This window comes from Pyxicephalus adspersus, chromosome 2 (assembly GCF_032062135.1).
Source record: "Pyxicephalus adspersus chromosome 2, UCB_Pads_2.0, whole genome shotgun sequence".
In the NCBI taxonomy this organism is placed as follows: domain Eukaryota; kingdom Metazoa; phylum Chordata; class Amphibia; order Anura; family Pyxicephalidae; genus Pyxicephalus; species Pyxicephalus adspersus.
The window spans coordinates 45,403,054-45,430,269 of NC_092859.1; the positions used below are offsets into that span (position 1 = coordinate 45,403,054).

Consider the following 27,216-nt stretch of genomic DNA (forward strand, 5'->3'; position numbering starts at 1 on the left):
CTGTAGCCTTCAATGTTTCCTGCCCATTCCCGGTTTAATGAAGGAGAATGTTACCATGTTCAATGAGTTCATCTGCCTAAAATAGATTGTTTTAGTCTTCTGTTAATGTTAAAGGTGTTAATGGCCTTTATCTGTTTGGAGTTATTACCATCTGTCTCCTTTCAGCACGGTCCACCTAAATGGTGGCACTAGGAAGATGATGTGATTTACTTTACTAGATGTTCCAGAAATTTTTATTCTGCAGCAGGAGGAGTGGCACCCTACAGTGGTTGTAGGAAGCAATGATGAGGAGATCCCAGTACTGCAGACGTATAAAGCTAGGTGCACATGTGCAATAATTGTCGTTAGAAAACAAACCACTAACGACAGATCAACGATTATGCACGATTATTTTGAACGATCGTATTGTGCAAAATTCTGTACATGCTGTAACAATACGATCGTTCAAATATAATCCACCAATAATGTACACACACTAGATACAATTGTTAATGATGCAGGAAGTCACATGTAAAGGAGAAAGTGTACTGCAGAACCATCCACAATCACTGAACGACCATACACACAATAGATTGCAAACAATCGTCGCCCAATCAGATCTGCCAGGACGGTCGTTCGTTTTCAGCGACAATCCTCATTCATCGGCGTTGTTGTGCACTTTTTTTGTTAACGATTATAACGTTTGTCATTAGTCGTTCGTTTCCAACGATGATTATTGCACGTGTGTACACAGCTTATGCCAGTGCATAGCATTTTAGCTGATGAACTATAACTTTCATTGATGTGTAGCATCTTTAGAGTTTCAGAATTGAGCAGGATCTCTATGAAAAGGTAAAGGCCATTGTTCACTTGGACATTTTTTTTTAATTTAATACATGGGTCCTGGGTGGCCTTGAAATGTTTGGAGGAAAGTTTTCTGTTATCTATATGCTCACTAAAATATAATAATGCATAGTTTTAGAGGATAAACCACAGCTGGACAAGCTATGTGTTTCATTCTATAGTGGAGCCTAATCATAGAGCTCTGCGAACAAGCAGGAAAACTATTCATCCAGTGGGCTTCAATAACAAATTCACAGGCCATTTTTATCAGTGATAACTTTATATGGGTTTGTGTAGTACTTTTCAATTGCCGATTTCAAATCTGTGTTTAGTTTTTCCATAGCCTGTCTATGGGGGGGGGGGGGGGGGGGGGGGGGGGATGCAGATGCCGGCCAGGTATACGTCATGTGTGCGGGCGGCATGCGTGCGTGGGGGGGGGGGGGGGACTGGCGGGAAATTTAAAATTGGAAGTATTTTCACATGTCAAAAGTACCAACAAAATAATAGTGATACCAATGACCAGAGGTGACATACTTCCCATTGGACAGCAATGTAAGAGACCTGTTTTCTATTGATCACCACACAATAGGAATCTCCAGTCAGGTGTGTTCCTTATTCATTATTTTTTATCTATTGCCTGTTTCTGAACCACCACATGATGGACTTGCTTCTGTAGAAGGTCACGAGGAATAAAGTGAAGGTGCAGCTGCCTAAAATTAAGAATCATCTTATCCTGATTCCACCTATCCTACTCTTTCCATTTATCTATTACTTTGTGCCTATTTGAGTTTGCACTGAATATATTGAAAATGTTACCTCAATGGTGCTTTAGTTAATCTACACTGTGCCTGCATGTATTTTTAACATTATTTATAACTCAAAAAGTTGTTAGTGTAAAAAAATGTGGTCCTAGATGAGAACAAAAAGTTTTTTTTTTTTGTTGTTTTTTTCTGTTGTTTGTTTGTTAGGTTTTCTGAAAGCCGTAGTACTAAATAGTGTTGGAGTTACAATATAAATATGTTGTTTTCTTCTGCTAAGATATTATTCTTCTGGTGTTTATGGTCACTGATATCTATTGCTGTCCTCCACCTTTACTTAAGTGGGTAATTTAAATAGCATTTGTTGCTGTGCAGTCAGTCAGTGAGTTGAATAGTTTTAGTCATTACAAAGAAAAATACCGGTATATGAAATCTGTAGCTTGGAGAATTGTCTACTGAGTACTGTGAGTGGTGTAAAGGAGGAGGTTTGAGCGGGTGACACTTGGCTCCGAGAGCCCCTCACAGGCTTGTTGTACATCTATCTTGCTCTGGGACTTTACTACTGAAAACACTGAAAGCAGTTTCTATGAGTTCTGTTGTGTCTATCAGTAGTTGTAGTGTGACCTTTGCAAAATTCACAACGTTCTTCAAGCAGACTACATAACCAGGAAGTTGTGCATTAGCAGGGCGCACAGTTGGCACAGATTCACTGACTGTATCCTGTAAGTATATCTCTTTTGCATTTGCTGAGTGTCATTGAAATCCTCCAATGACTCAGATCACGCTTCCTTTTTTTTCACAAAATCAATAACTCTTCCGGACCTCAAGGTGAACACTCAGCAAGCAGTAGCTTTGCTGTAGCAATTTTAGATGGTTGAAAAACTGACATTGAAATGATGGCCGACTCTAATTTGATACAGGAAACCCTGACTAAACTCTTTCTTGAATTTTGTTTCACATTCCATACAAAATTAAATTTGATGGGCAAAAATATATGAAAGTGCATGTTTGCAAAAGAAACTGATGTTTTTATGTATTATGTATGTTTAAATATGTTAATTGTACACTGTTATGCACTCACAGTTCATGAAAAACAAGAAACATGGGCCTTGATGCATGTCAATGTTCTGAAGAAATTGATTTTTTTTTCCTTCATGCATGTCGAAGCAATCCATACATGACAAACGTGGGTTTATATGGTCCCAAATAGTTCTCAACCTTACCATGTGTCCCTTCCCCGTTATTATATAACAGGTTTAAGAAATTTCTGTGCTTATCACCTGTTTTTTAGTGTCAGTGTTTCTTTCAGGGAAAATTTGTATCAGAGAGCTGATTCACCAAATATGGCCCCTATGCCATTTTTTTTTACATTTCCAACACTGTCTGAAGGTTAATAAGAACATTATTTTTTTTAATAAGTAAGTGATAATGTAGGTTATAGAGTCATGTATACTTCAATACATTTTAATGACTTTGCTTCTCATCCTAACTAGCGTTGATTGTTTTGTTTGTCAATATGATGTGTTTGCAACTGTAGAGTAAAGAACAGCGCAAACCTGGAAAAATTCAAGGTTTCCTAAAATATTTTTTTGCCAAGCCTTAAGTTTACATAAACTGCTTGTTTTTCAGTCTTAGACTAACTGTTTTAGTTGGGCCTCATGCTCCTCCTGTGAACACAGCATGCCTCGGTGTTTGAGCCAAATATAAACAATTTTTTTCTTTTTTCTTCTGCCAGGTCATACTGCAAACAGAGAGCGGCAATCGAAAAAGAGTATGGGCAGGTAAGAAGTCGTTATGAATGGATTGCTTTTAGTATAAAGAACAATATCAATGAATCCAAAGCCAATACCTGATTTTTTTTTTTTTTAATGATGAAAAGTGTCGAGTCTACTTAATTTCTATTTTAACTTCGTGTGAAAGCTTGTGAGTTGTGTGAAGATATTGGGTGATGCTATCATTGTAAGTTTTGACCTCGCAATGAAAGTTTGTACCTGGAAAAATATGGCAGCATTGTTTTTGGTGAAAGGTGTGAAAATATGCAAAATATCCAAAAATCTTCACTTCAGCAGAGCCCCCGATTCGTCCAGCGCTCTTCTCTTTGGGTGTGAATTGAGAATAAGTATGAACGGTAGTGAATAATGTATGTGCTCTAGTGGGGTCAGGAGCGTAGAGTGGGAGGGTAAGAAAGGATGATGGGGACTAAGTTGGGGTGTAAGGGCAGGGGGTAAGGGTGTGTGGGTGGCCGTGGAAGCAAAATATGTTTGGTGAGAACCTTGCATTTTTTGTAACCTTTTCCCACTCTTGACTTCAAATGTTTTGGCTGGAGTTACTATAAATATACTTAAAATGGATGTATGGTGAAATGGCCATTCCCTACTGCCCAACTGTGTCATTAGGATCAAGTATGTTAATTTAGTAAAAGCACCCTGGGAACTATTGGGGCACAGTTCTATTCCAAATTTCATTTATCCTTCAAGTTGCCCATATGCGTGACAGGTTTTACTCTGATGTCCTAAGCCTGTTTGAATGCAGTTCCTTGAATGGTGTGGTGTATTACATTTCTAATGTGTTAAAACGCATGGCATGGAAATGTAAGTGGACATTTGATTAAGTTTATGTCCAGTTAAATAAACAACAATTATTGTAAAAAATGGTTAAAATCTAACCGTAACTAGTATATTGTTAAAAAAGTGTAGGGTAAACATCCGGACATGCTGTCTGCAAATAGTAACCAGCTCACAAGGAAGACAGGCCTCACAAGACTACCATTCTTTATGCAGAAAACGCTATACATAAGCATTTCAAATGTGTTTAAGGCTGGTTGCTGCTCTGTACTCCATTGCTTATAGTATTTTTGCTATTTTTCTTTATTACTTTTTCTGCATGTTTGTTCTAAAACTTTCATTTGTTTAACTTGCATAAATACCTCAGACTAGAATCCTAAAACACTTCATAGATGTTTTCTTACCAGATCAGTGGTGATCAAAAAGAAATTCAATACATCTGGCAAATTTTTGCTCTGTAAAACAGCAAATAAACATCAGACATTTCAAAATAAAAAGGGACCCATGCAGGGAATATCACACCAAAGTCTTGTTTACTCATCAGTCAGCCTACAGACAGCTACGAAGCATGGGGAGGGGGGAAAACTAATACAAAACCTTTGGTGACATTAGCAAACTGCTTACCATGCACATCAACAGTCAATTTAAAATCTGATCCATTTAAAAGACACAATAAAACTGCTTTAAAGCTCAATAAAATGACTAATAATTTTATATTGGCACAGTCTCTGTGTGTGGATCATTTCCACAGGAAATATAAAACAGTCTTTGGTATTTACTAATAAATATTTTTATCCTAAGAAAACTCCTCTATTTAAACATTGTGGTTTTTGTGCTTTATATCCTGGCAAAGAATGTTAATGTTTTTACATTTTAAGGGAAGTTTAAATTCTGAGTCTGTGTCTTTTTGGCACACCATAAAAATTATTTTTTGGGTGGAAAGCAATTCAATTATAACATGGGCAAAAACCTTTTTTTTTTTTTTTTGTTTCCGTAATATACAAAAAAATAGGTAAGGCTTAAAACTTTTAGCACCTTTATATTGCTATTTTTGTCTCCTTTAGGCAACCAACACCAGGTACCAACACTATATTAGTATAATTAATTTTAATAGTAAAATATATGGTATATTTTAATCCATTTTCCCACCTGAGTGCAGTCCACAGCATAAAATACTTACCTTACCATTCAGTCCAGTGCTCTTCACTGTACAACTCTTCTTAACTTTTATGTGTGTTTTATGTGTGAATGACTGTGTATTCCTGGGCAGGGTAGCACTGCAAATATTGTTGAATTGACTAGGGAGGTAAGCATATAGGTTGTCCTGTCATTTATCCCCACTTACATGCCCTCCTTTCAACACTGTTTATTTCTTCACCCCCTGTATTCCTCCTCCACCCTCACTTATCTGTTGATCTTCTACAACTGTATTTGAACACTGCTCACTTCTGAGCCACCCGCAACCCTATGCACACTTGAATTCCCTGCAACCTTATTCCAACAGTGATCACTTCTGCGCCCCCTGCAACTCCATTCCAGCAAATCTTACTTCTGCAACTCTATACCAGCACTGCTTATCCTTAGCAACCTCTGCAGCCCTTCTTTCACCTTGCTATACCTTACCTAAAATTTCAGGACCTAAGCAGGATACCTATTAAAGATCACAACAAAGACTCTGTAGTTGGATTGCTGGTTGTTTACACTGGAACACTAGCAGCGTGTCTGGATATGTTCTCACAAAAGAAAAAAATCTAACCTTGTATTGGAAAATGTAAAAAGAAAAAAATTGCAATGCTTACAGATGCAGAGATGAATGAGAGCCCATACTCCTGGTTTAGGATAAGTAAGTACATAAGTGTGCATGATATAAGCATAGGTTCTCCTAAATGTTTTCCTTAGAGATTACTAGAGAGTGAGCTGTGCCTGAGGACCTGCATTGTGAGAACATATTTTCTTCATCTATTCTGTGGATTTGTGCTTCATCCATTCTATTGCCACTTTTCAATCATTACCTCACCTGTCATTAGATCATAAATCATTTAAAAAGAAGGCCAACTATGTCAATTTTTTCCTGCTCAGATACCCTGATTCCTATGGTTAGCATTATTTAACCCTCCCACTCTAATCTTCAATTAAATTCAAGGTCATCCTTGACCCATCCCAGCCTATGATTGAACAAAAAGGGAGAAAATGGCACAATGATGAGCTCCTTTGTCTCACTCTTGTTTCTATTCTCCTCGGCATTTAACTTGTCAGAACATGAACTAATTGGCTCCTTGTGTTTTTATTTTTTTTTTACTTCACTTTGCTTTACAGGGACTGCAAAAAGCTAATACCAGGTCACTTTGAGTAATTTACCTGATTTGCATTTAACAATACATTTAATTATATGGTTTGTGTAATGATGGAGCCTTTCTGTGACTAGTTAGAACTGAAATTGGATTAAAATTTATGCAAATGCTTTATCTTCTCATTTGTGTTTTTTTTTTTATTATCCACAACTAACAATGGTGCTTGTGTACAGAAGTTGTTTGAAGTACACACCATCAGGATGGATCCTTGAACGACCGATGGGGAATGAGCACAAGGGAGTATAGTACAGCGGGTTCCCCTTACTGCTCCCCTTTAACTGTATTGGAGTAGTTGGGAGCCATGTCGTGCAAATGTTTTCAGATGGTTGCGTTTGTGCTGTGGTTGCAACGCATGGTTCCTGGAAGTGACGGTTCAGTTTCCCACTCTTGGCTGCATAACAGCAGTGTGCTCTGCACCTGGTACCTGCTAATGTGCAGCTTTTACAAGTCTGATCTTCTAAAAAAAACATAATATCTTCATCATCTGTAGCTGTAAAGGGATTAGCTGTTAAATAATAAAGCCAATATGCACTAAAGTTTGCAGAACATTACATTCCCTGGAAGAGATTTTGACTAATCTGAAGGAACCTAATTCATTACTGCAGTACAGACGATGTTGTTTTTAAGAAAGTTTTTGGATTCTGTTTATAACGTATTGTTTTGACAGATGGATAACGGTAACCTCTGCTTATGTGTTTTTTTGCTCAGTTTGAAACCCCCATGTTTTGCATGGTTTTCTTGGAAGCATGCACGTTAGGTGAAACAAGATTTTGCAGTTACTAATGTGCTGGTAGCATTTTCAATAATTGTGTCTCTTTGTAAATCCTATGGGCCTTAGAATATTACATTTAGCTGATATGCTTGGGGCTTTTTTTATTTTTTTTATAAAACTGCTTAAAAGAAACTGTTTAAAATGCTTGCATAGTAATAACCATTGGTTTCAATTTAAGTCTTTAGAGATGGCTGGGGCAAAAAAAATTGTTCCTCTGTTAACTGTAGTTTGTAATAATTTTTAAACAGTAACTGCTTGAGAAGCCCGATAATGTTAGCAGAGCCTTATACAACAAGCAGCTTGTGAGTTTTGCAGCAAAGGATGAAGTGGAAACAGAAAACAATAAGAAAAAGATAAAAAGTGTAAGCTGCCCAGACCACACTGATGGCTCTCTCTCTGCTAAGCCCAGCATAAAGCTGTCTTATACCAGCCAAGCAGCTATTGAAAAGTGTACACAGTGCACCCAGCTAAAATGACCTAGGAAGAACAGTTAATTCATTAAACAAAAAATGTTGAACCTGTTATTGGTCCTTGGCAGTCGGTCTGTGTGCAACCCATTTATCCCCAGAAACAATATATAAAAGTAGAAGGCTACTTGGTTTATGGGATTAGAGCTGTTTTCTTAACATTTCTTCACATTAGAATGTCATAAAAAGTCTTTTTATGACAGTCAGGTTTGTTGTGTCGGTATTAGAGTTCCTTCTAAGGTTTGGGTTGGATTCCAGAACCAAGTGACTTCCAGGTGTGATTGCAGCATAATTTTTCTTTAATGACAGCTCAGCAAAAAAGCTTAGTTAAAACATGATGTGCTATGTATCCTCTAGATGCAAATGCTAGCTGGGCAGATACAAGTCATTAAGTCATTTCTGTATTCCTGCAGGGTAATATTATATCTATCTATCTATCTATCTATCTATCTATCTATCTATCTATTATATATATATAATTCCTTTTCTAAGATGCATACACATAGTTCTGCAGGTCATGGGTTGCTTGTGTTCCTGTGTGAACAATGTTACTGGCAGTGAGAACATCCACTTGGGACTGAACCAATATTTGCATGACCATTGCAGACCTCTGAGGCCACTGGCACAGATCCGATGTGTAGTGGAATGTGTATGTCTTGTGTGTGAGTGCAGAATGTGACAGATAAGTGGTGAAAGACCAGGGTGTTCCAGTAAATATCAGGAGTAGACAGAAGCTGTCTTTAAATGTTTTTTTTTGTGACCTTCAGGCTTTGCAGAGACTAGCAAGTCAGTACCTTAAAAGAGACTGGCATCGTGGGAAGAATGAGACTCGGGAATGCAGGTAGGTGGGCCAGCTATAGATAATTTGTAAAGCTTTACACTTTGGCTTAACAGTTATGTATGTAAGAATTGTCTAACCAACATTATTCATAAGCACAGAATATTAAAAGCAGTTTTACCAACTTTGGCTCCAAAACAAAAAAGGACCAATTCAGTTAAATAAATGAAAAACAAAACACCTGGATTTATCCAGTACTCTAATAAAATCAAACCTAGAACCAAAGGGGTTACTAGAGACCGTGGTAACTAGAATAGGGGTCTGGATAACAGAATTTGGCTGATTTTGTTTGGGGCAAGTTAGGCTTTACCTAAAACCCTTAAAGTAAGCACAATACTTTATTAGTAGCTTAGCATAGTTTAAAGCTGGAATGGTATTTGTAAAAGAATTAGTTAGGCTGACTTGTTTAAAAGATGTAGCCACTTGGCAGCAGATGGTAGCATAATCCTACAGGGAATAGATACTTTGTACTTTGACCATCAGGTAGTGATAATGACAATCAGCCATAACATTAGTAAAAGCAGCAGAGGACTCTTTATATGTTGTGTAATAAAGAGCACAGAGCTGCAGCTTTCAGATTTCACAGGAATAATGAATCATGCTTCACTGACTTAGGCTTCTGTTCCTATCACAGTAATATATAATTATTTGTATAAGATCAGATCTTTTTTGAGGGTGTTTTGTTTTTTTTTCCAATGTTACACAGAGCCTGGGCACCATAGTTTGATTTACAGTTTGGTTCATAAATATTTGGACAGAGACAACTTTTTTCTAATTTTGGTTCTGTAAATTACCACAATTAATTTTAAATGAAACAACTCGGATGCAGTGGAACAGCAGACTTTCAGCTTTAATTCAGTGGGTGTAACAAAAAGATTGCATAAAAATGTGAGGAACTAAAGGAACTTTTTTACACAATCACTTCATTACAGGGGCTTAAAAGTACTTGCACAAATTAAAAAGTTGAAAATAAAATGTTCATATCTAATACTTGGTTGAAAACCCTTTGCTGGCAATGACAGCCTGTAGTCTTGAACTCATGGACATCACCATATGCTGGGTTTCCTCCTTTTTAATGCCCTGCCAGGCCTTTACTGCAGCGGCTTTCAGTTGCTGTTTGTTTGTGGGCCTTTCTGTCCGAAGTTTAGTCTTCAACAAGTGAAATGCATGCTCAGTTGGGTTCAGATCAGGTCACTGACTTGGCCATTCAAGAATATTCCACTTTTTGCTTTAATAAACTGCTGCTTTGGCTGTATGTTTTGGGTCATTGTCCATCTGTATTATGAAACACCTCCCAATCTATTTGACTGTATTTAGCTGGATTTGATCAGACAGTATGTCTCTGAACACCTCAGAATTCATTCCACTGCTTCTGTCACATCATTGATAAACACTAGTGTCCCAGTGCCACTGGCAGCCATGCACGCCCAAGCCATCACATTGCCTCCACCATGTTTTACAGATCATGTGGTATGCTTTGCATCTTGAGCTGTTCCACCCCTTCTCCATACTTTTTCCTTGCCATCATTCTGGTAAAGGTTGATCTTGGTTTCATCTGTCCACAGAATGTTTTTCCAGAACTGTGCTGGCTTTTTTAGATGTTTTTTGAGCAAAGTCCAATCTAGCCTTTCTATTCTTGAGGCTTATGAGTGTCTTGCACCTTGCAGTGCACACTCTGTATTTACTTTCATGCAGTCTTCTCTTTATGGTAGACTTGGATATTGATACCCCTACTTCCTGGAGAGTGTTGTTCACTTGGTTGACTCTGTGATCATCCACCACTGTTGTCTTCCGTGGACGTCCAGGTCTTTTGGTGTTGCTGGGTTCACCAGTGCTTTGTTTTTTCTCATGATGTACCAAACTGTAGATTTTGCCACTCCTAATATTGTAGCAATTTCTCAGATGGGTTTTTTCAGTTTTTTTTGCAGCTTAAGGATGGCTTGTTTCACCTGCATGGAGAACTCCTTTGACCGCATGTTGTCTGCTCACAGCAAAATCTTCCACATCCCTATTTAATGTACAGCGCTGCGTAATATGTTGGCGCTATATAAATCCTGTTTATTAATAATAATAATAATAATAATAATAATACAAGCACCCCCCTCCCCCCCAATCAACTCCAGGCCTTTTATCCGCCTAATTGATAATGACATAACGAAGGAATTGCCCACACCAGCCCATGAAATAGCCTTTGAGTCAATTGTCCAGATACTTCTGAGCCCCTGAAATGAAGTGATTGTGTAAAAAAAAAGGCTTTAGTTTCTCACATTTTTATACAATCTTTCTTTTCAACCCACTGAATTGAAGCTGAATGTCTGCAGTTTAACTACATCTGAGTTGTTTAATTTAAAATTAATTGTGGTAATGTACAGAACCAAAATTAGAAAAAAGTTGTCACCGTCCAAATATTTATGGACCTAACTGTATGTCATAGGAAAGGTTTACCTGTCACCTGCAACGGAAGATGCCATGCTGTAAATAATCCCAATGCATGAGAGTGCTGTTTTTTTAGCTAGTTTACATAAATCTGCTGCAAACAAAAAACTGCAAATAATAACTCTTTCTTTTTGTCACAGGGGGGAAGAGATGCGGGAAGGATGGGGGGGGGGGGGTCATAGGGATGTGCAAAGTATTGGGGTCTGTCTTGGAAATTGACCAGTGTGGTGACAGATTATCACAACAACCCACTTTTCCCAAAACAACACAGAAAAAAAATATATAAACAGAAATGCACTAATATATCCAAGCTGCGACCAGCCACAAACAACAGGCTTGTGCAAAAACATTGCTCTGGACACAGTACATTCTGTGACTGACTCATGGGCTTTTGTAGACCACATACCGTTATCAATAGTAGGTAGAGCAGAACTAAATTAGTGTGGGTGAGCTTTTGCTATATTCAGTATACACAACATACTTGTTGATTATGACACACACTTTTATGGGCATCCTGCAGCGATGAAAAGTCCAGGAACCTGTGTCACTTCTGCATCACTGGAAGCCACCATGCTTAACATTGATTATTCTGGGTCCACAGTGATCTGCTTCAACAATTGAAAGGCCACCTATGAGAATACATTGTCCCTGGCATCTGGGTATATTCATTCAGTTGTGCCGTGTATAAAACCTGACTCTATGCTGCATGGCTCATGTTCCATGCAGTGCAAGCAAAAATAGCCAACAGGAGCCATGGAAATGTTTGCATGACTCTTTTACCAAAAAAAACTCTACCTGCTGGTGCCTTTTTTGGGGGTTCAGTTCTGCCTTGGCAATCTAAATGAACCAGGCAGTAACTCTTTTATTGCAAACACTCACTCACAGGTTCTACAGATTTATGTGTTTTTAAGAAAAGTTAAAAAACCAGCTTATTTATAAATGTAATATCCCTAGGTGGGCAATACATAGAACATGACAATATTCAGGAGTTATAAAAAAAGAATTTGAGAGCGATCATAACCTCAACATAAACGGGGCCATGCAGATATGACAAAGATTTGAATGCAGAACTATCAACCAAAGAGGGAGGGCCACCCAATCAGACTATTGAATAGGGTGGCGGTTGTATCTTAGTGGACAAGTACACATAGAACTTGACAAGCCTTTGTGTTATCTTTTCAGATCCTATTTTCAATGAATGTGTTGATAACAGAAAAACAAACAAGGCACCACAAATAATGTAAAACCATTTATTAAAAGTAACTAATAAAGGACATATGGAAATAAAGACATATATGGGTATATAACAAAGGAAATATGCGTACTATTATTGGAGAGCAGTGACCTTTGTTTTTCCAAAGAATTAAAGTGCTAGCATCACAGGCTGACTGCCTCCCAACAAGTTTTTTTCTCAAAAGACATAATCAGGTGTCTTTTTTTATCATTTTAAATATACATTACTTTTTAATGCTGCCCTGACTGGATTGTGGCAGGCCTCTGCTGTGATGTTAAAATGTTTTGTGAAAAGATGATCTAGACCTACTTACTCTAATGGATCATGACACTTATTAGTTGTAGGAATGTTCACTTTTTATACACAACAATATTGATCCCTATTCTTGCAGACAACTGTGTCCTTCATCCACCTAGGAGACAATCAGTGATATTGCAAATTTATTCCATATCACAGGCAAAACAGTGTTTGTAATGATAGCATTTTTGAAGTATTGCCTATGCAGTCAGTCAAGTGTGGACTGCACCAATCTTTTTATTTAAAAAACGGTAATAGCTTTTGAATATTTTGTTTTCCTTAAGAAGCCACTTCTAAATTTTTGTGGCTAAATGTCAGAGAACTATAAACAGAAGTGCATGCTTTTAGGCAGATAGGAGTCAGAAGGCTTCTTGTAGTGTAGGGCACATAAAATACTTTTAATTCTTTCCTGCCATAACTTTTCCCAAAATGACACAAAACAAGCTGGCTTGTCTCCTTTTCAGGAAATACACCTTCATTCATGTCTAAAACATTGTATGCACATTAGAGTATTGTTGACCAAGAGGAATGGTCATGCTCATGTTGGGTGAAAATCTAGCATGTGTACAGCAGTCCCCTGACGTCATTCACTAAACCCTCCTGGCATATCGGTGAATAACTGAGCGGGGATAACAACTATGCTTTGCTAGGATGGTGGATGCAGTTTGGTGCCTCCCCTCTATTTAGAACAGAACACTGCTGTGTTTTCATCACTTGTCACAAATGATTGTTTCCAGCAACAAAATAAACCAAACTAAAAAGCCCAAAGAGGCAAGCAGAAAGACCAGTAATAAAAAAACAAATCCTGCCTATCTGGAGATTTTGGCATTTTCTCATAGCACTTTCTTTTTGAAGTATTATCATTTGCCTGACAAAAACACATAATGATTTTTTTTCTTTTTTTTTTTTGACTGAAGATATTTATATGGTGTGTTTTTTTATCTCTTATTTTTTCTCTGTAGGAGCGTTTTTTCTGTGTGGAAGTCTATGATGGAGGGGACAGTTTTTATAGGACAGACACGAGTCTCTGCAGCAGAAAATTATAGGAACGTCACTGCTGAAGCAGCTAAAACTGTTCGAACTGCTAAGGAGCAACTCCTGAAAAAAGTAAAATATTGTTTAAGTTTTTAACTTATGGAAAATGATAGGGTAAAATAGTTTTGACATTTTTCAGAAACAGTAACTACATAAATATTTTGTACAGTTTGATATGAATGCAGTGGTGAGGAAGATGCATTATGACTACCATTGACACACCACTTTATTATGGTAGCATATTTGCAGTATTTGAATATTGTGACACTATTATGGTAGCAGTTATTGTTGATGAGTCAGTTCAATTATTATATATAAAAGACTAGTACATATAGTCATTCTCACAGACGAGACCATTACTCCTGCTAAATCAACAGAACTGCTAATGTGCATTACTTAAAAGGAACCTGTCAGTGCAGATGCTGGTCTGTACTGACAGGTCTGTATCTTTGTGACTCAGAACTCGTGTGTGTTTGTAAAGTGTTGGACAAGCTGATCTTCCCATGCTTTTTCCAGGCTAATGACTTGTTAAGCAGTACAGCCAATATAAGAACACGAACTTTGAAGCTTGCACCTTCAGAAATATGTGTTCAATAGCTTTGATGTATTTCTTAACAAGCATTTTCCTTTTTAATTGCTTATATTCACTGTCCGACTATAATATTTACACAGAGGATGTTGGTGCTAGAGCAGACTTCAGATGATACGTAGATTACCCCTCTGTAGATGATGCTCTCTGAGGTGCTTCAGCTTATTGAATACACTTTGCTAAACTGATGCCTGGAAACATAAGGGTTGTGTGGACTGCAACAAGCAGAAGAGGCATCTAGGTTCCCCGTGGATGGCTCCTAATATTTATTGTGGTGATTGCAGAGTATTGAGCAGCTTGCGAAAGTGCAGAATGAACTCCTGGAAACTGTGAAAGAAGTCAGCAAAACCAAGAAACGCTATGTTCAAATGGAGCGTGTAAGCGAGGTGGCCAAAGAAAAAGCAGCTGATACAGAGGCCAGGTAGGATCCTCTAGACAAAGCAAGGTAATATGGTTATTTATTGGGCTTGCAACTGGAAAAATGTAGGTAGCTACAATCCAGCCAAAAACAGCTCGGTATTTGCAAGCCATGCATTGGTCTCCATTTATTAAAGCTCTCCTAGACTGGAGAAGGTCTGTCCAATGGTTGATATGAAAATGCTGACCTGTAAGTGGCCTGTAAAGAATGACATTGAACAGCCCTGGCTATATGCATAGTCTATTTACTTATTGTTCATATTCTGCCTATCACATATAAGGGGAACAAATTGCAACAAAAGGAAGTATATATGTAATACAAAGAACAGGAAACAAACCATTGCACGCTATACATACTGTAAAAACAAGGTTTGCTTTCTTGTCCTCTGAGGGACACAGGAGTTCTCTACTTTTTGGGCTATACGGGTAGCCCCCGGTTTACATACAAGATACCAACTGTATGTTTGTTCTTAAGTTGAATTTGTATGTAAGTCAGAAAAGCTACATTATTTTAATAAATGCAATTAGGACAGATGTTTGTCTTAACATAATATTAGGCAGCGTGGTGTCAGTTACTGTATAAAATCATCACTGTGAGCTAATCACAAACAAAGCAAAAAAACAAAGAAAAAAATTTTTTTATGGAGCCTAGACATATGAATAACTTCTGGAGCAAGCTGTGCTTTGATATACAAAAATAAACAACTGCAGAGTTTGTCTTGGTCATTAAATAGTTACAAGAGCCTGCACAACAGCAAAAGACTTCTTCTGCAAGTCATGCGAACCCCCCCCTCCCCCATCAAGCCTTCATCGAGCAGTATCTAGGAAAGCAGTATCTAGGAGTCGTCAGTATGTCAGATGTCCTTAACTCGGGGACTACCTGTACTGCTGCTTTCAGAAGGATTGTAAACTGGCAAACCTAATATTTTAGGTCAGGCCAGGATAAAAACCCTACTACTAGCATGTCTCAGTTTCTGCTAGTATCCTACATTATTCTTCTTTCTCCGCTGTGCAAAAGACTAACTTATGTTTTATCACTTTTTTATATAAGTGCACTTTAAGATTTTTATCTTCAACCAAGAGTCTTCGATATTGTTGCTAAGATCACTGTCATAAGGACTCATTCTGTCCACCCAGTATTACCGTGTTTCCCCGATTTTAGGACATCCCCATTAAGTAAGCCACCCCCGATTTTTAAAAAAAATAATTAAAATAAGACACTCATATGAACGGCACATGAGTGATCAGAAGGGGACAATCAATGGAACATGAGTGATCATGAGTGACTTTCAACAATAAATGTGTGCTGTAGTCTTCTTCATGGAAAAATAAGACATCCCCTGAAAATAAGACCCAGGGCATATTTTGGCATTTCAAAAAATATAAGAGAGTGCCTTATAATCGGGGAAACAGGGTAGAACTACCTCAACCAAATTGTTTGTGTCTCTACATTTTCCATTTGCTACTGGCGTTCACTGGAGTTAATAACATTGGACTTAGCCCAGACATTAGATGCTTTTTCATGCCATACAGAGTTAAAGAATCCTAAAACACAAATGCTCTTGTTTATGATAGGGCCACATGAAACTCTGATTTTTGGTATGTTCTTGTTTCCCAGCTAAAGTTACTTTTGGTCATCTCCAGCCATCAGACCCTCACCTACTGTCATCTGTTTTGATCTTTTATTACCTGAGACCTTGCCTCTCACCCCCAGCTTTAAGCTGCATTACTTCTACTTTTTCACAACATGTCTGTTTCTAAATATGAGGGGGACCGTTCTAATGCCACAAGTGACTTCTATGTGCAGTGTGTAATAGCTCCTTGGCTTTTGAAGGTACCAAGACTTTTAATCTGGAGTCTCCTCTGGCTAAAGAAAGCAGTTCAAAGTCCCCTCTGGTTCCTGTGGGTGCAGCTGGGTCCCCAGCCCTGTCTGCTTAGTCCAATACTATAGTCAGATTTGACATAGTGGCCCATCTCTCTTAGTACCTTAAAGGAAATAACAAATAGAAACAACATCTGTGCACAACTTACTCTTTTGCACACTAAATTTGCTGATGCCAAAATAAAGTATCCATCAAAACTGAAAAAGTATAAAGTGGCGCACAAATGGAAACTTAAACAGATAAATACTAAAACTTCTGCATTCTATTGTGATAGAGGAAACAACTAAACAATCCAGTTTCCATTTATATGAAGAAAAATGAATGAAGTAATACAATCTCCCCCAGCAATATATTTGATGTCCTTAAAAAGAAAAAAACATTTTGAAATGAACTAAATGTGTCTGCTCCCTTGGGGGCTGAATTTGGAACCCTTTTAGCACCTGAATTTAATTCAGAGTTGTTGAATGTTTGTCCAGAAGTATTTTGGATAGGGCACCCTAAAGGTGCAGGAGTCCTTGAAATCTAATCCTATGGTCTACATTGTGGCTTTTTGAAACTTTTGAATGTGATCTTTGCAATGCGGGAAAACTTTTTTGGGTAGGTTATCTGCCATGGTTTCTATCAAACATTACAATGCTGGTGTTGGGCAACACTCCTTATAAAAATGCAGATCTTTGTTGTAGCAGATCAGAACCAGAATCTTTCCCTAGCAAAAATTACCACCTTCATTCTTCTTTCTTTTTTTGTTGTGTTATTGTTGTTTCTCTTGATACCCTTCCTTGTAATCATCCTTCTGAGGCAAGATTCTGAACTGGCAGTCTGTCATGTTAGGACTCTTGTTTTGGGTATTTCATGCTGTGAATGAATGGGTTGAAGCCCACAGCATAGTTCCTACACTATTTTTTCCTGTGTCTCGATGGTTTGGATTGCAAGGCTGTCTCTCATATTTTGACCCTTTATTAGGTGGCTTAGGGTTTAGGTTACCATATTGACTTTTGGATTAAAGATCAGACCCTCTGCATTTTGTCTGACTTCACGTTAATGTTTTTTGTGAGAGTTTTTTAAGCATCCAGTAAACTGCATCAATTCCAGATGGTTTTCCAGAACCCTGTTCAGTGATCAATTTCACCAGACAGATGTTCAAATACTGTGGCTTTCTCTGATGCCAAATTTGTTTGTATGTTAATTCAGGTTGCCCTTAAGCTGTAGAAGTATAGTCCCTAGTTATCTTGTTCTTCACCCAGTTTGTTTTTTGTTGCTTCCCATTACTTTACCTACTTCTGAACCCTAAAAGTTACACTACTTGTGTCCCTCCTTGACCTATCATACAATATTGCTTTTTTTTTTTTTACAAAACATGAGGAACACTGGTAGTAATTTGTAGTTATGTTGTATGTGGCAGTATAACCCGAAAGTGAAGACTTCTTGTGTTTTCTAATGGACTCCAAGAAAATGATATGTTAATTTACACTTTTATCCTCATATATATCCTTTAGAAGGTTTTTGATATCCTTTATTCTATATAAGAATACAGTCCTCCCTAAAATACCATCAATAGGTTCAGATTGTCAAATCATATAATAATTTTGACACTGTTGTGAAGCTACTTATATCTTTAAGATATAAGGAGTTCTGATGTTTGTATAGGCTAGGGGAGCAAAAGAGCATCAGTGTTGCCATCAGTCATGTAGGTTGTATTTTTTTTAAATTGATTTCTGTTTCATTAACAATACAAAGAGATTACTCTGTGCTCCCTGTGTATGCTTTGTTGCTTGTGACGGGGAGATAACCTAACATGCACATGAGTGGGTGTATATTGGGTTAGAAAACTTCCCTTCATGTCATATACACGTCTCAAATGTAGTCAGAAAGCACATACTTTCTGACTACATTTGTTGATTAATATAACTTCAATAGTTTGAGTGTCTTTTTGAGATTCTTTTGACTTGTGATCAGAATAGGTGACTTACCATTAAAATCTTGTTTTTTTTGTATTATCAGGTTGAAGAAGAGTGATCATAGCATCTTTTACTCCAAGACCAGCCTGCAAAAGCTTAGTGCCAAGGTATGAATAATAATCACATCCAGAAATAGTTTTCCTGGCAGCAGGCTGAATATATTGGCTTTACTTGTTAGAACATTCAGACAACTATCATCTTAAAGACCTAAGTGAACTACCAGATGAATTAAGGTCAGGACTTGTGCCAGAAGCCTAAAATGTAAAATAAACAGTCAGTTAATGTTTCGTCTGGTACAGAAATTTGTTTGATAACTCGTTTTTCTTATGAAATTTACTAGTTCCTTTCTCTGATCAGAATTATCTCAATTTTTTTTTGCATTTAAACTTTATTGAAAAGGTTCACGGACAATACAGTTTACAAACAATATAAAAACTCACAGTTAAAACAGTTGCATAGAGGTCCAGCATGTAAACGGCAGAAATCTACAGATATAACGTTATAGAACATCAACGTTGGAGCACACACTAAAATAATTAGTTCAATAGAACTCAATTCAGATTTTTTAACATTAAGAAAAAGAAAAACTAATCATTAGGGAAACACAGAAGGGGGGAGCAAATAAGGGCAGGAGAAATAGGGGTCTCAGTGCTGTAATGTGAACATCACAACAGAAAACTAGAAATGTCTTCATTACTATAGTTTTAAACAAGGGGTCAGTACAGTGAATGGGTAAACAAAAAAACAGATTAGCCAACTGATATATGTCTTACAGACAATGATGGGCCTTACAAGGTTTCTCGAGAGCTACCAGATAGGTGATTCTCAGAACAGAGTCCAATAGAACCAACGCTGATTGTGTTTGGCTTCCGTGCCCCTTATGGAGGCTGTCAGGTGTTCCGTGATATATATATATATATATCAATAATTCGGTGAAACCATTGCGACATAGTGGGGGTCCCTGTTTTACGCCACAGGGCCGGTATACAAGCTCTGGCCATATCAATCAACCTAATAAGGAGGAAGTTCTGGTAGGTTTTCTTAGGAACGGTAGTGTAGTACAAAGGGAAGAGTCTCGCTTCAAACGGAATAGGGAGATCTGTAAAACGCGAGAGGAGGCTATGTACCTTTTCCCATAATGGACAAATCCTCAAGCATTCCTAGAAAATATGGAGGAAGGTACCCCGGAATGTAACCAGGATGGCACCCTATACCATCTAGTTAAAATTTTGTAATCGGTTTCTTGGTATGCAGAGCTAACAGATGAGCATTGAGCCATGGATATGACCTGGTCCGCTTCAGGTTGCAGTATGCTTGTATTTATGTGTCGTGGCCTTTTCACTAAATATGAAGCGATATAATCTGCTTCGGGAGCCATCTTGACAGAGTATAGGTATGACGTCAAATGTCTAGCTGGGCCTTGTTCAGTACAGAGAGCTTCGAATTCCGTAAGAGATCTACGATACTCAGAGGGGGCAAAGAATGGAGGAAATGGTGGAAATGTCTAGTTCTCCAGAAGCCCAGTGGTGCAAAGAGGGGGTCCAGATTCATCTCCACGAGAGAGGGCCATTCCGTCTGCCGTAGAAAAAAATTAACATCCTGTGGACCCTGAGCGGCCACAGTTCAAAATAATGGGTCAGTCTGGCCTGGAGGGAAAAAAAAAAACATTCCCTATAACCGATGTAAGTGGGGACAATAGAGGGGAGATGCTCCAGGACACAGCTTTGCAGCTTTTTTTGGGCGTCTGCCATAACTTGTAAACAGGTAACCAAGGCATTAGAACCAGATTCTAGTGTAGGCACCCTGGTATCTAAAGTATTGGTGTGTTGGCAAATTTCCTCCAATTCTCTCCAATCTGGCTGCTAGATTTTCAGTATCTGCTTTAGTGGATAAGGTGTGTAGGATCGAGGTAATTTCAACATATGCAGCAGGAACTGTGGGTGGAACATGAGGAGGTGTGCCATGGCTAAGGTGAAAGGGCCTGGTAGCCTGGGTATCAACGTTAGGCAGGGCAGAAGATGATGGGCCCGCAAGGTGGGAAGGGGAGCAGGAATGTAAGGCCATATTCCCTAGACTGGTGCCCGGGCTTCTGTGATGATGCTGGGGAGACTGCACAGATGACCAGGGGGAAGCTCGGGGAATCGGCTCAGAATGTGGATGTCAGAGCTTAGGGGGGGAACAGGGCTGAGGACAGAGCCCTGATCGAGCACGTCCTTGCGCCGCTATTCTGAAACCACACCCCCTATCTCAAATTTTTGTTTTTCAGAATAGGATGTAGCTGGTTTGGTGGACACTGGGATACACTTTAAAAAAAATAGTCTAAATGCATAGATAGTATAATAAATATAAAACACAGAGTAAACTAATGTTGTCTAAATAGAAGTGCAGTGTATTCTTGCTTGGATCTTGGTCTACTTTCAATTTTTTCCCAGATCTGTGCAGTAATCCATCATTAGGCACTTTGCCAATGTGTGAGAATTTCCCATAATCTGGACAAATCATTGTTGCTGTCTTTACTTGTGCATGGTGAACGGTGTTGTATCCGATTTGGGGGCCCCAGAAAACGTAAAGAGAAGTTTTAAAGGAAAATTCTGGTCAAAAGTTATTTCAGTAAATAAGGATACATTCCCTAAAGGATTTTAAATTTCCCTACATCCCAGTCTTGTTTTCTCAGACGAACCATAAGTATAGTGGTGATTCAATGTTGGAAGGGATCCTGATGCCATACTACTACCTGAATTACCTTTCATTGTCATCTTCTGTAAAGCATAATTTTCAAATTAATGTACCTTATTTGATTTCATGTTGTTCCTGTTGATTACTTTTTTTTTTAAGTTCTCCACACAGGTGGTGGTCTGCACACAGCAATTATCAGATGCAAGAAATGAGTACCTCTTGGCTTTGGCTGCTGCTAATGCCCACCTTGACCTTTACTACTTGACACATTTACCTGAGATCATGAAGGTGAGTCATGCAGACAACATGGATGCTTGCTTTTAGGCTGCACTTTAACTTTATTTTAAAAACATTAAATGAATGAATAATAAAATATTTAGAGTTGAGTTAGTGGAATTGGCTACTATGTTTGGTCTTAAAATTTATACAGTGATGGTAAGGCATGCTCAGTTATTTTAAGGGTAAATTTGGGGTACTTGTTTTAAAGGTTTACCCTTACTGTATACCCATTTAGGACAGATTTCATGTGGAAATATTTGCTAACAGACCTTTAAGGAGGTGCATCAGTGTTTGTATTTCATCTATGTATTTATGTTTTTGGGTTCATTCATACTACAAATTCATTTTTCCTTTAGTTTTAAATGTGTTGAAATGTTTAAGCTGACCAAAAAACTATCTAAAAACTACAAAGTCTTTTCTTGTATTTTTAGGCTCCCCATAGTCATCATGTGTAATGCTTAATTCAATTTTAAATAAACATTAATGTTCTGTAATTTGAAGTTTTGTGTCATTTGGGGTGGTTTATAGGGAACTTGTCTGGAGGCATACTACCTGCACGTCCTTTTTATGTCCAGGGACCTTTGTAACCCATGGATCATTTTTTGTGTTTTCTGGGAGCCTCCCAAACTTGGGTAACATTCTTCATAGAGGCTTTGGGCCTGATTTATTAAAGCTCTCCAAGACTGGAGAGAATACACTTTTACAAGTGAGGCTAAGTGATCAAGCAAACCTGGAATGGATTTCTTCAATGTAATTTGCTATTTGCTAACAAATGCTTTGAATCCTGGACCAGATTCATCCCAGGTTTGTTGGACCACCCAGCTTCACTGGTGAAAGTGTATTCTCTCCAGCCTTGGAGAGCTTTAATAAATCGGGGCCTTTGACTTTAGCTCTGACTTAAATCAAGAGTCATTGGTGCTAAGTTCCAACCATTACCTTTTCCTCATTCTCAGATATCTGTTGGCTATTGCAGATTACTTTCATGATATCAATAATAAGGGGCAGGCCTGGGCTTCAAGTCAGAGCTGAAATTGAGATCTCTGTGTAGCATACAGTTAAAAAGAAGAGGCTTCCTACTGCCAAATAAAAAGTACACAGTTATTTGGCATTACAAGGTTCCTACACTGTGGTAATCTATGCATACTTTTATGACCTCATAGATTTACCTTTGTGGCAGGTAAACTTGCCTGCATATGTAGCTTCTTCCCTTGGGCTGATTTGAACTACAATGTTGCTGCATGACTAGCAGTCACAAATGGTGTGTTGTGATTTCAGCAGCCATTTTTATTCATGTGCATATAGGAATTTCACATGTGCAACGTTTCATTATGGTAGACAGGGAGATTTTCAGATTCTGTGGAATCATGCACATTCCAGTGTGCCCTGCCATCTTATTAGGCCTAGTTCACAGGGTTTGATTTTCACTTTTTTATTTTTAAATCAGATCTGAAAAATCTGAGGATTATTACTAATTTAAATCAGCAACAGACAATTTTGTGTTTCTGACTGGGTGTAATAGGACTAGTTCAGCCTTACAATTTATCTTCTATGGAATACTGCAGGTCAAAGCAGTCAAACTGTAAGGCCCTGATGCCAGTCCCCCAATCTAACACCACACTCTGCCTATAGCAAGCCCCCCACTCTTGGCACTTGGGATACTAGATGCCCCTTCCCAGCACACTGTTGACCCGGACTTCTGTACGCAAGGGTTGGTGTCTGGGGAAGGACTGAAACAGGACCAGGAGCCCACAGAAAATTCAGTACAAAGAATTCCAGCAGAGGCAAGTCCAGAAAATAGAGCCAGCGGTTATACACTGGTTAGCAGTAGACGAGGTATCCAAGGATTAAGACAAAGCTAAGTCTGGGTCACAGGCACAAGGTCTGTCCAGGCAGCATACAATCACTGTCAGCAACAGTAAATCTAATAACACCCCAGCAGTAGCGTAACACTACAACAGGCAACTGTTGACTGAAAGCAAAAAGGCTTTAAAGTCCTTTTAGCGAATGGCAGGGCGGAATGGAGCCAGGGATTAACCTATTCCTAAATCCCCTTCAGCTCATGTCGAAAAGATATACTGGTCTGCATGGCTAAAAGGGAACGGGAGATGCTGCTTTTTCTTTGTTCTCCTTACTGCTGCAAGTGATATCACTGGACAGAATAAACAGGGTGTGATACTGCGCTGGTGCACAGCATTGGATTGCCGGCCAGATAAGCATCTCCTAACACAAACATTTGTTTTTAAATGATTGGCTGGCTTTCTGATATTTTAATAGATTTCAAATGGACAGCTATATAGTCAACATTTATTTTTGCTTTGTAGAACATGTGTAACCCCCATTTCTCCACCACAACACCACAAAACCATTATGGAAAGAGGCGAGACCAGAGAATTTCTGTTAATTTATTCATCTCCTGCTATGTGTTGATCAGTTGTGAGGTTGCTAAAACTGATGGAAACTGTAGGCGTATTGACAAAGGTGCCGCCATTTGTGCCTCTGGCAAAGAGCTGTTGCACCTTAAACCAGAATGTTTAAGTTTAAGTCTAATTTGAAATTTAACTGTATTATCTGGATCAATATACCAATTTTCTTAAAACTGAACTCTAAAAATGTAACAAATTGCATATTAATAAAATTAAAAAAGCAGCTTTTGCAGCAATACTTACAGTTACACTTACAGTTGTTCTCTAAAGTACTTCTTTTCCACCACTTGATATCCTCAGTCTGCCTGGTTGAATGATGGAAGGATACATAAGTTGTATTATAAAACTGATATTTTGTGTGTTTTATATCTGCCTGGAGTTTAGTGTTAAAAATGTGAAGGTTCCATAAATTGTCTTCAAAAATTAGGTAAGATAATCTTGCTGCTGAATTTTCCTATTTTAATCATATGCAGTTTAGGGACACTGCAGTTGATACTTTGATGCTGCAAGATGTAACTGTTGTCATATATGTTTATGTTAGTCTGCTTTTTGTTTTTGCAGTCATCAAAGAAGTCTTGCTGTATTCTCACCCAATAGTGTTTATATGCACTCAGTTGCACACAGTTTTGTTTCAATCATGGCTATAAATATACACGGAAAACTTTTGTGAGTCATTGTACTCTTTTATCACCACATGAGCTAAATTCTGTCTTAAACATAAGATTACTTTATATTTAAAAGAATGTCATTTATATAAGTTTGCTGTTCTTTAAATCTGATGTTAGGAATTTTACAAGGAAGTAAAATTTCAGGTACACTACCAATAATGATGGATTTTGGAAAAAAAATGCAAATGTTGGGATTGTAAAAATGCAGAGCAGTTGTGAATGTGCTGTCTCTGCTTCATAAAAAATGCTGTGAAAATGTTTTACAGTTTACTGATGTCAATAATAGAGTGATATGTTTGTGAGATATGAGTGTTTTATATATATATTCAATATATATATATATATATATATACACCGTGTTTCCCCGAAAATAAGACCTACCCCGAAAGTAAGACCTAGCACTATTTTGTAAACCTGCCCTAATATAAGACCTACCCCGAAAATAAGACCTACCCCGAAAGTAAGACCTAGCACTATTTTGTAAACCTGCCCTAATATAAGACCTACCCCGAAAATAAGACCTAGGAGAAAAAGAAAATAAAAACATACATACCAGTAAATTAAAAAAGTACTCACCGAGACAGCTCCAGATATCTCATCCTGCGTGTGTGTCCTTTATGCTGGCTGCAGCATGTGTGTCTTTGATGCTGGCTGCAGGGCGTGTCTATTCCTGAGCCAAACTGAAAGTAAAAAGCCTGCAACAATAAATGTGTACTGTAGTCTTCTTCATGGAAAAATAAGACATCCCCTGAAAATAAGACCTAGTGTGTTTTTGGGAGCCAAAAAAAAAATATAAGACAGTGTCTTATTTTCGGGGAAACACGGTATATATATATGTACTGCGCAGGTTACTAATGTCAATGATCTACCTTTTACATGTGCTAAGTAATATTATAATTAGTGTGAATATAGTGATACATTCCCAAACCTTAGCTGAACTTTAGTCTAATCTTACTTTTTACATACAGTACCTAATGATCAGTTCAATTTCTTCAAAGTGTGACTTTCATACAACAAGCTTTAAAGGCTGCAGCAGGTATCTTGATTGCGCCTCATTTTTTGTCTGCTGGTAAAACATGATCATTCAGCCCACTCTATTCCCATTAATGCTTCCCTGGCCCTCCTATTCAACTGTTTGCTTTCTATCTTGTTAGTAATTTAGTCTCTTCTTCATGTGTGGGCATTTTCCAGGGTAGTCTGCATGCAAAAGTGGTCTGTCCACAAGCATGCTGATACACTGTATGAGAGGCAATGCTGTAACCTCAAAACTCTACTGCCCTTGCTGAAGTTTACAATTTTTCTGTTGCTTCTGCTAAACTTACACTCAGTGGAGTCAGAAAGCGATTTAGTGCATTTAAGTCACTGCACTGCAAGGTTGTACCTCCTGTGCTAACTGTGCCTGCAGAAGCACAGACACATAGGGCCTGATTTAATAAAGCTCTCCAAGGCTGGAGAGAATACACTTTCACCAGTGAAGCTAGGTGATCAAGCAAACCTGGAATGAATTTCTTCAATGTTATTTGCTATTTGCTAGCAAATGCTTTGAATCCTGGACCAGATCCATCCCAGGTTTGTTGGATCACCCAGCTTCACTGGTGAAAGTGTATTCTCTCCAGCCTTGGAGAGCTTTAATAAATCGGGGCCATAGTGTGGCTGAGGTTTGTAAATCATTGTGCTTATAGCAATGGCCAAGGAGAACTGATAATAAAGGTTAGTGAGATCCTGTTTGGGATACCAGCTCCGCATTAGGGAGGTATGGTGCCATTGTTCATCACATAGTCCAACAAGCCCACTGTCCCTAAGCAGCACTGATAATTGGAACACTGGTAAGAGTTTTGTTAGACCATTGGAGACCTAGATCACTCTGTGTGTATAGGTTATTTTACTCTTTCAGTAACAAAGAGCATTATAAAAAAATAATCCTTCATTCATTACTGGAAAACAGTATTAAAATAAAAATGTTAAAGGGGTTTAAATATTATATATTTTGCAGAATGCAATAACTATTTTCCCTTTCTTAACGTAGTGTTTGGGGTGTAATTGTTACTGTCAATTGCCTGTTTTGCTTTTGTAAGGCTTTTGCACTTATTTGTGTAAGACCTAATGTACTGGATGTTTAAACCCATTGATTTTTTATTAGCTGATAATTGCATTTAACAAACATTAACTGATCAAAGGAACCCAAATGTTTAATGGATAGTGATCAAACACTGCTATACTGGCAGTTCTTGTCAGGCAGTGGCAGTGTTTTTGTCCTTTTTGTTTTTCTTGTATATAATAAACTTTGTACTTGATTATTCTTAAAGGAAATCCTCAAGCCAGGTTATTTAGGATGTACAAATTCTTTTATGTGCATCCAGCTGTGTCTGGTATATACTGAATGCTTGTGTATACTATATACTATTTTTTGATTCTGTACAATTTATTTTTATTATCACCAAGGTGTGCCTAGACTTCTAGTGCTATGCTCAGTTCTGGTCTCTGAGTAATTGTAGTGGAAATACATTGAAATATACTGCAATTATCAATAATCTCCATGTTCTTTAGATTGTAATGTTTAGCATTTCGATTTTGGGAATGACTGGAGACATGGCAATGACGAGGCCACTGTAATCAATGAAGAAGTGATGTTCATTTTCTCATCCTCTCGAAGAAAACTGGTTTAGTAGTCGTTTAGTACCCATCCTTTTGACTTGTGCAGCAATATCAATACAGTCTGTGTAATGGATGTAGTCACAAACTTCTAACT

At 38.0% G+C, this 27,216-nt stretch overlaps 1 protein-coding gene across 2 annotated transcripts in view; it reads left to right on the forward strand.

Moving 5' to 3' along the window:
- FCHSD1 (FCH and double SH3 domains 1) overlaps window positions 1-27,216 on the forward strand; it is a 63,551-nt gene that overhangs the window by 12,195 nt on the left and 24,140 nt on the right. For both annotated transcript variants that reach the window (XM_072400606.1, XM_072400607.1), the window contains exons 3-8: window positions 3,316-3,361; window positions 8,502-8,575; window positions 13,502-13,646; window positions 14,448-14,584; window positions 18,465-18,528; window positions 21,257-21,385. In XM_072400606.1, coding sequence (XP_072256707.1) covers window positions 3,316-3,361; window positions 8,502-8,575; window positions 13,502-13,646; window positions 14,448-14,584; window positions 18,465-18,528; window positions 21,257-21,385 — 595 coding nt within the window. The remainder of the gene's footprint in view (window positions 1-3,315; window positions 3,362-8,501; window positions 8,576-13,501; window positions 13,647-14,447; window positions 14,585-18,464; window positions 18,529-21,256; window positions 21,386-27,216) is intronic.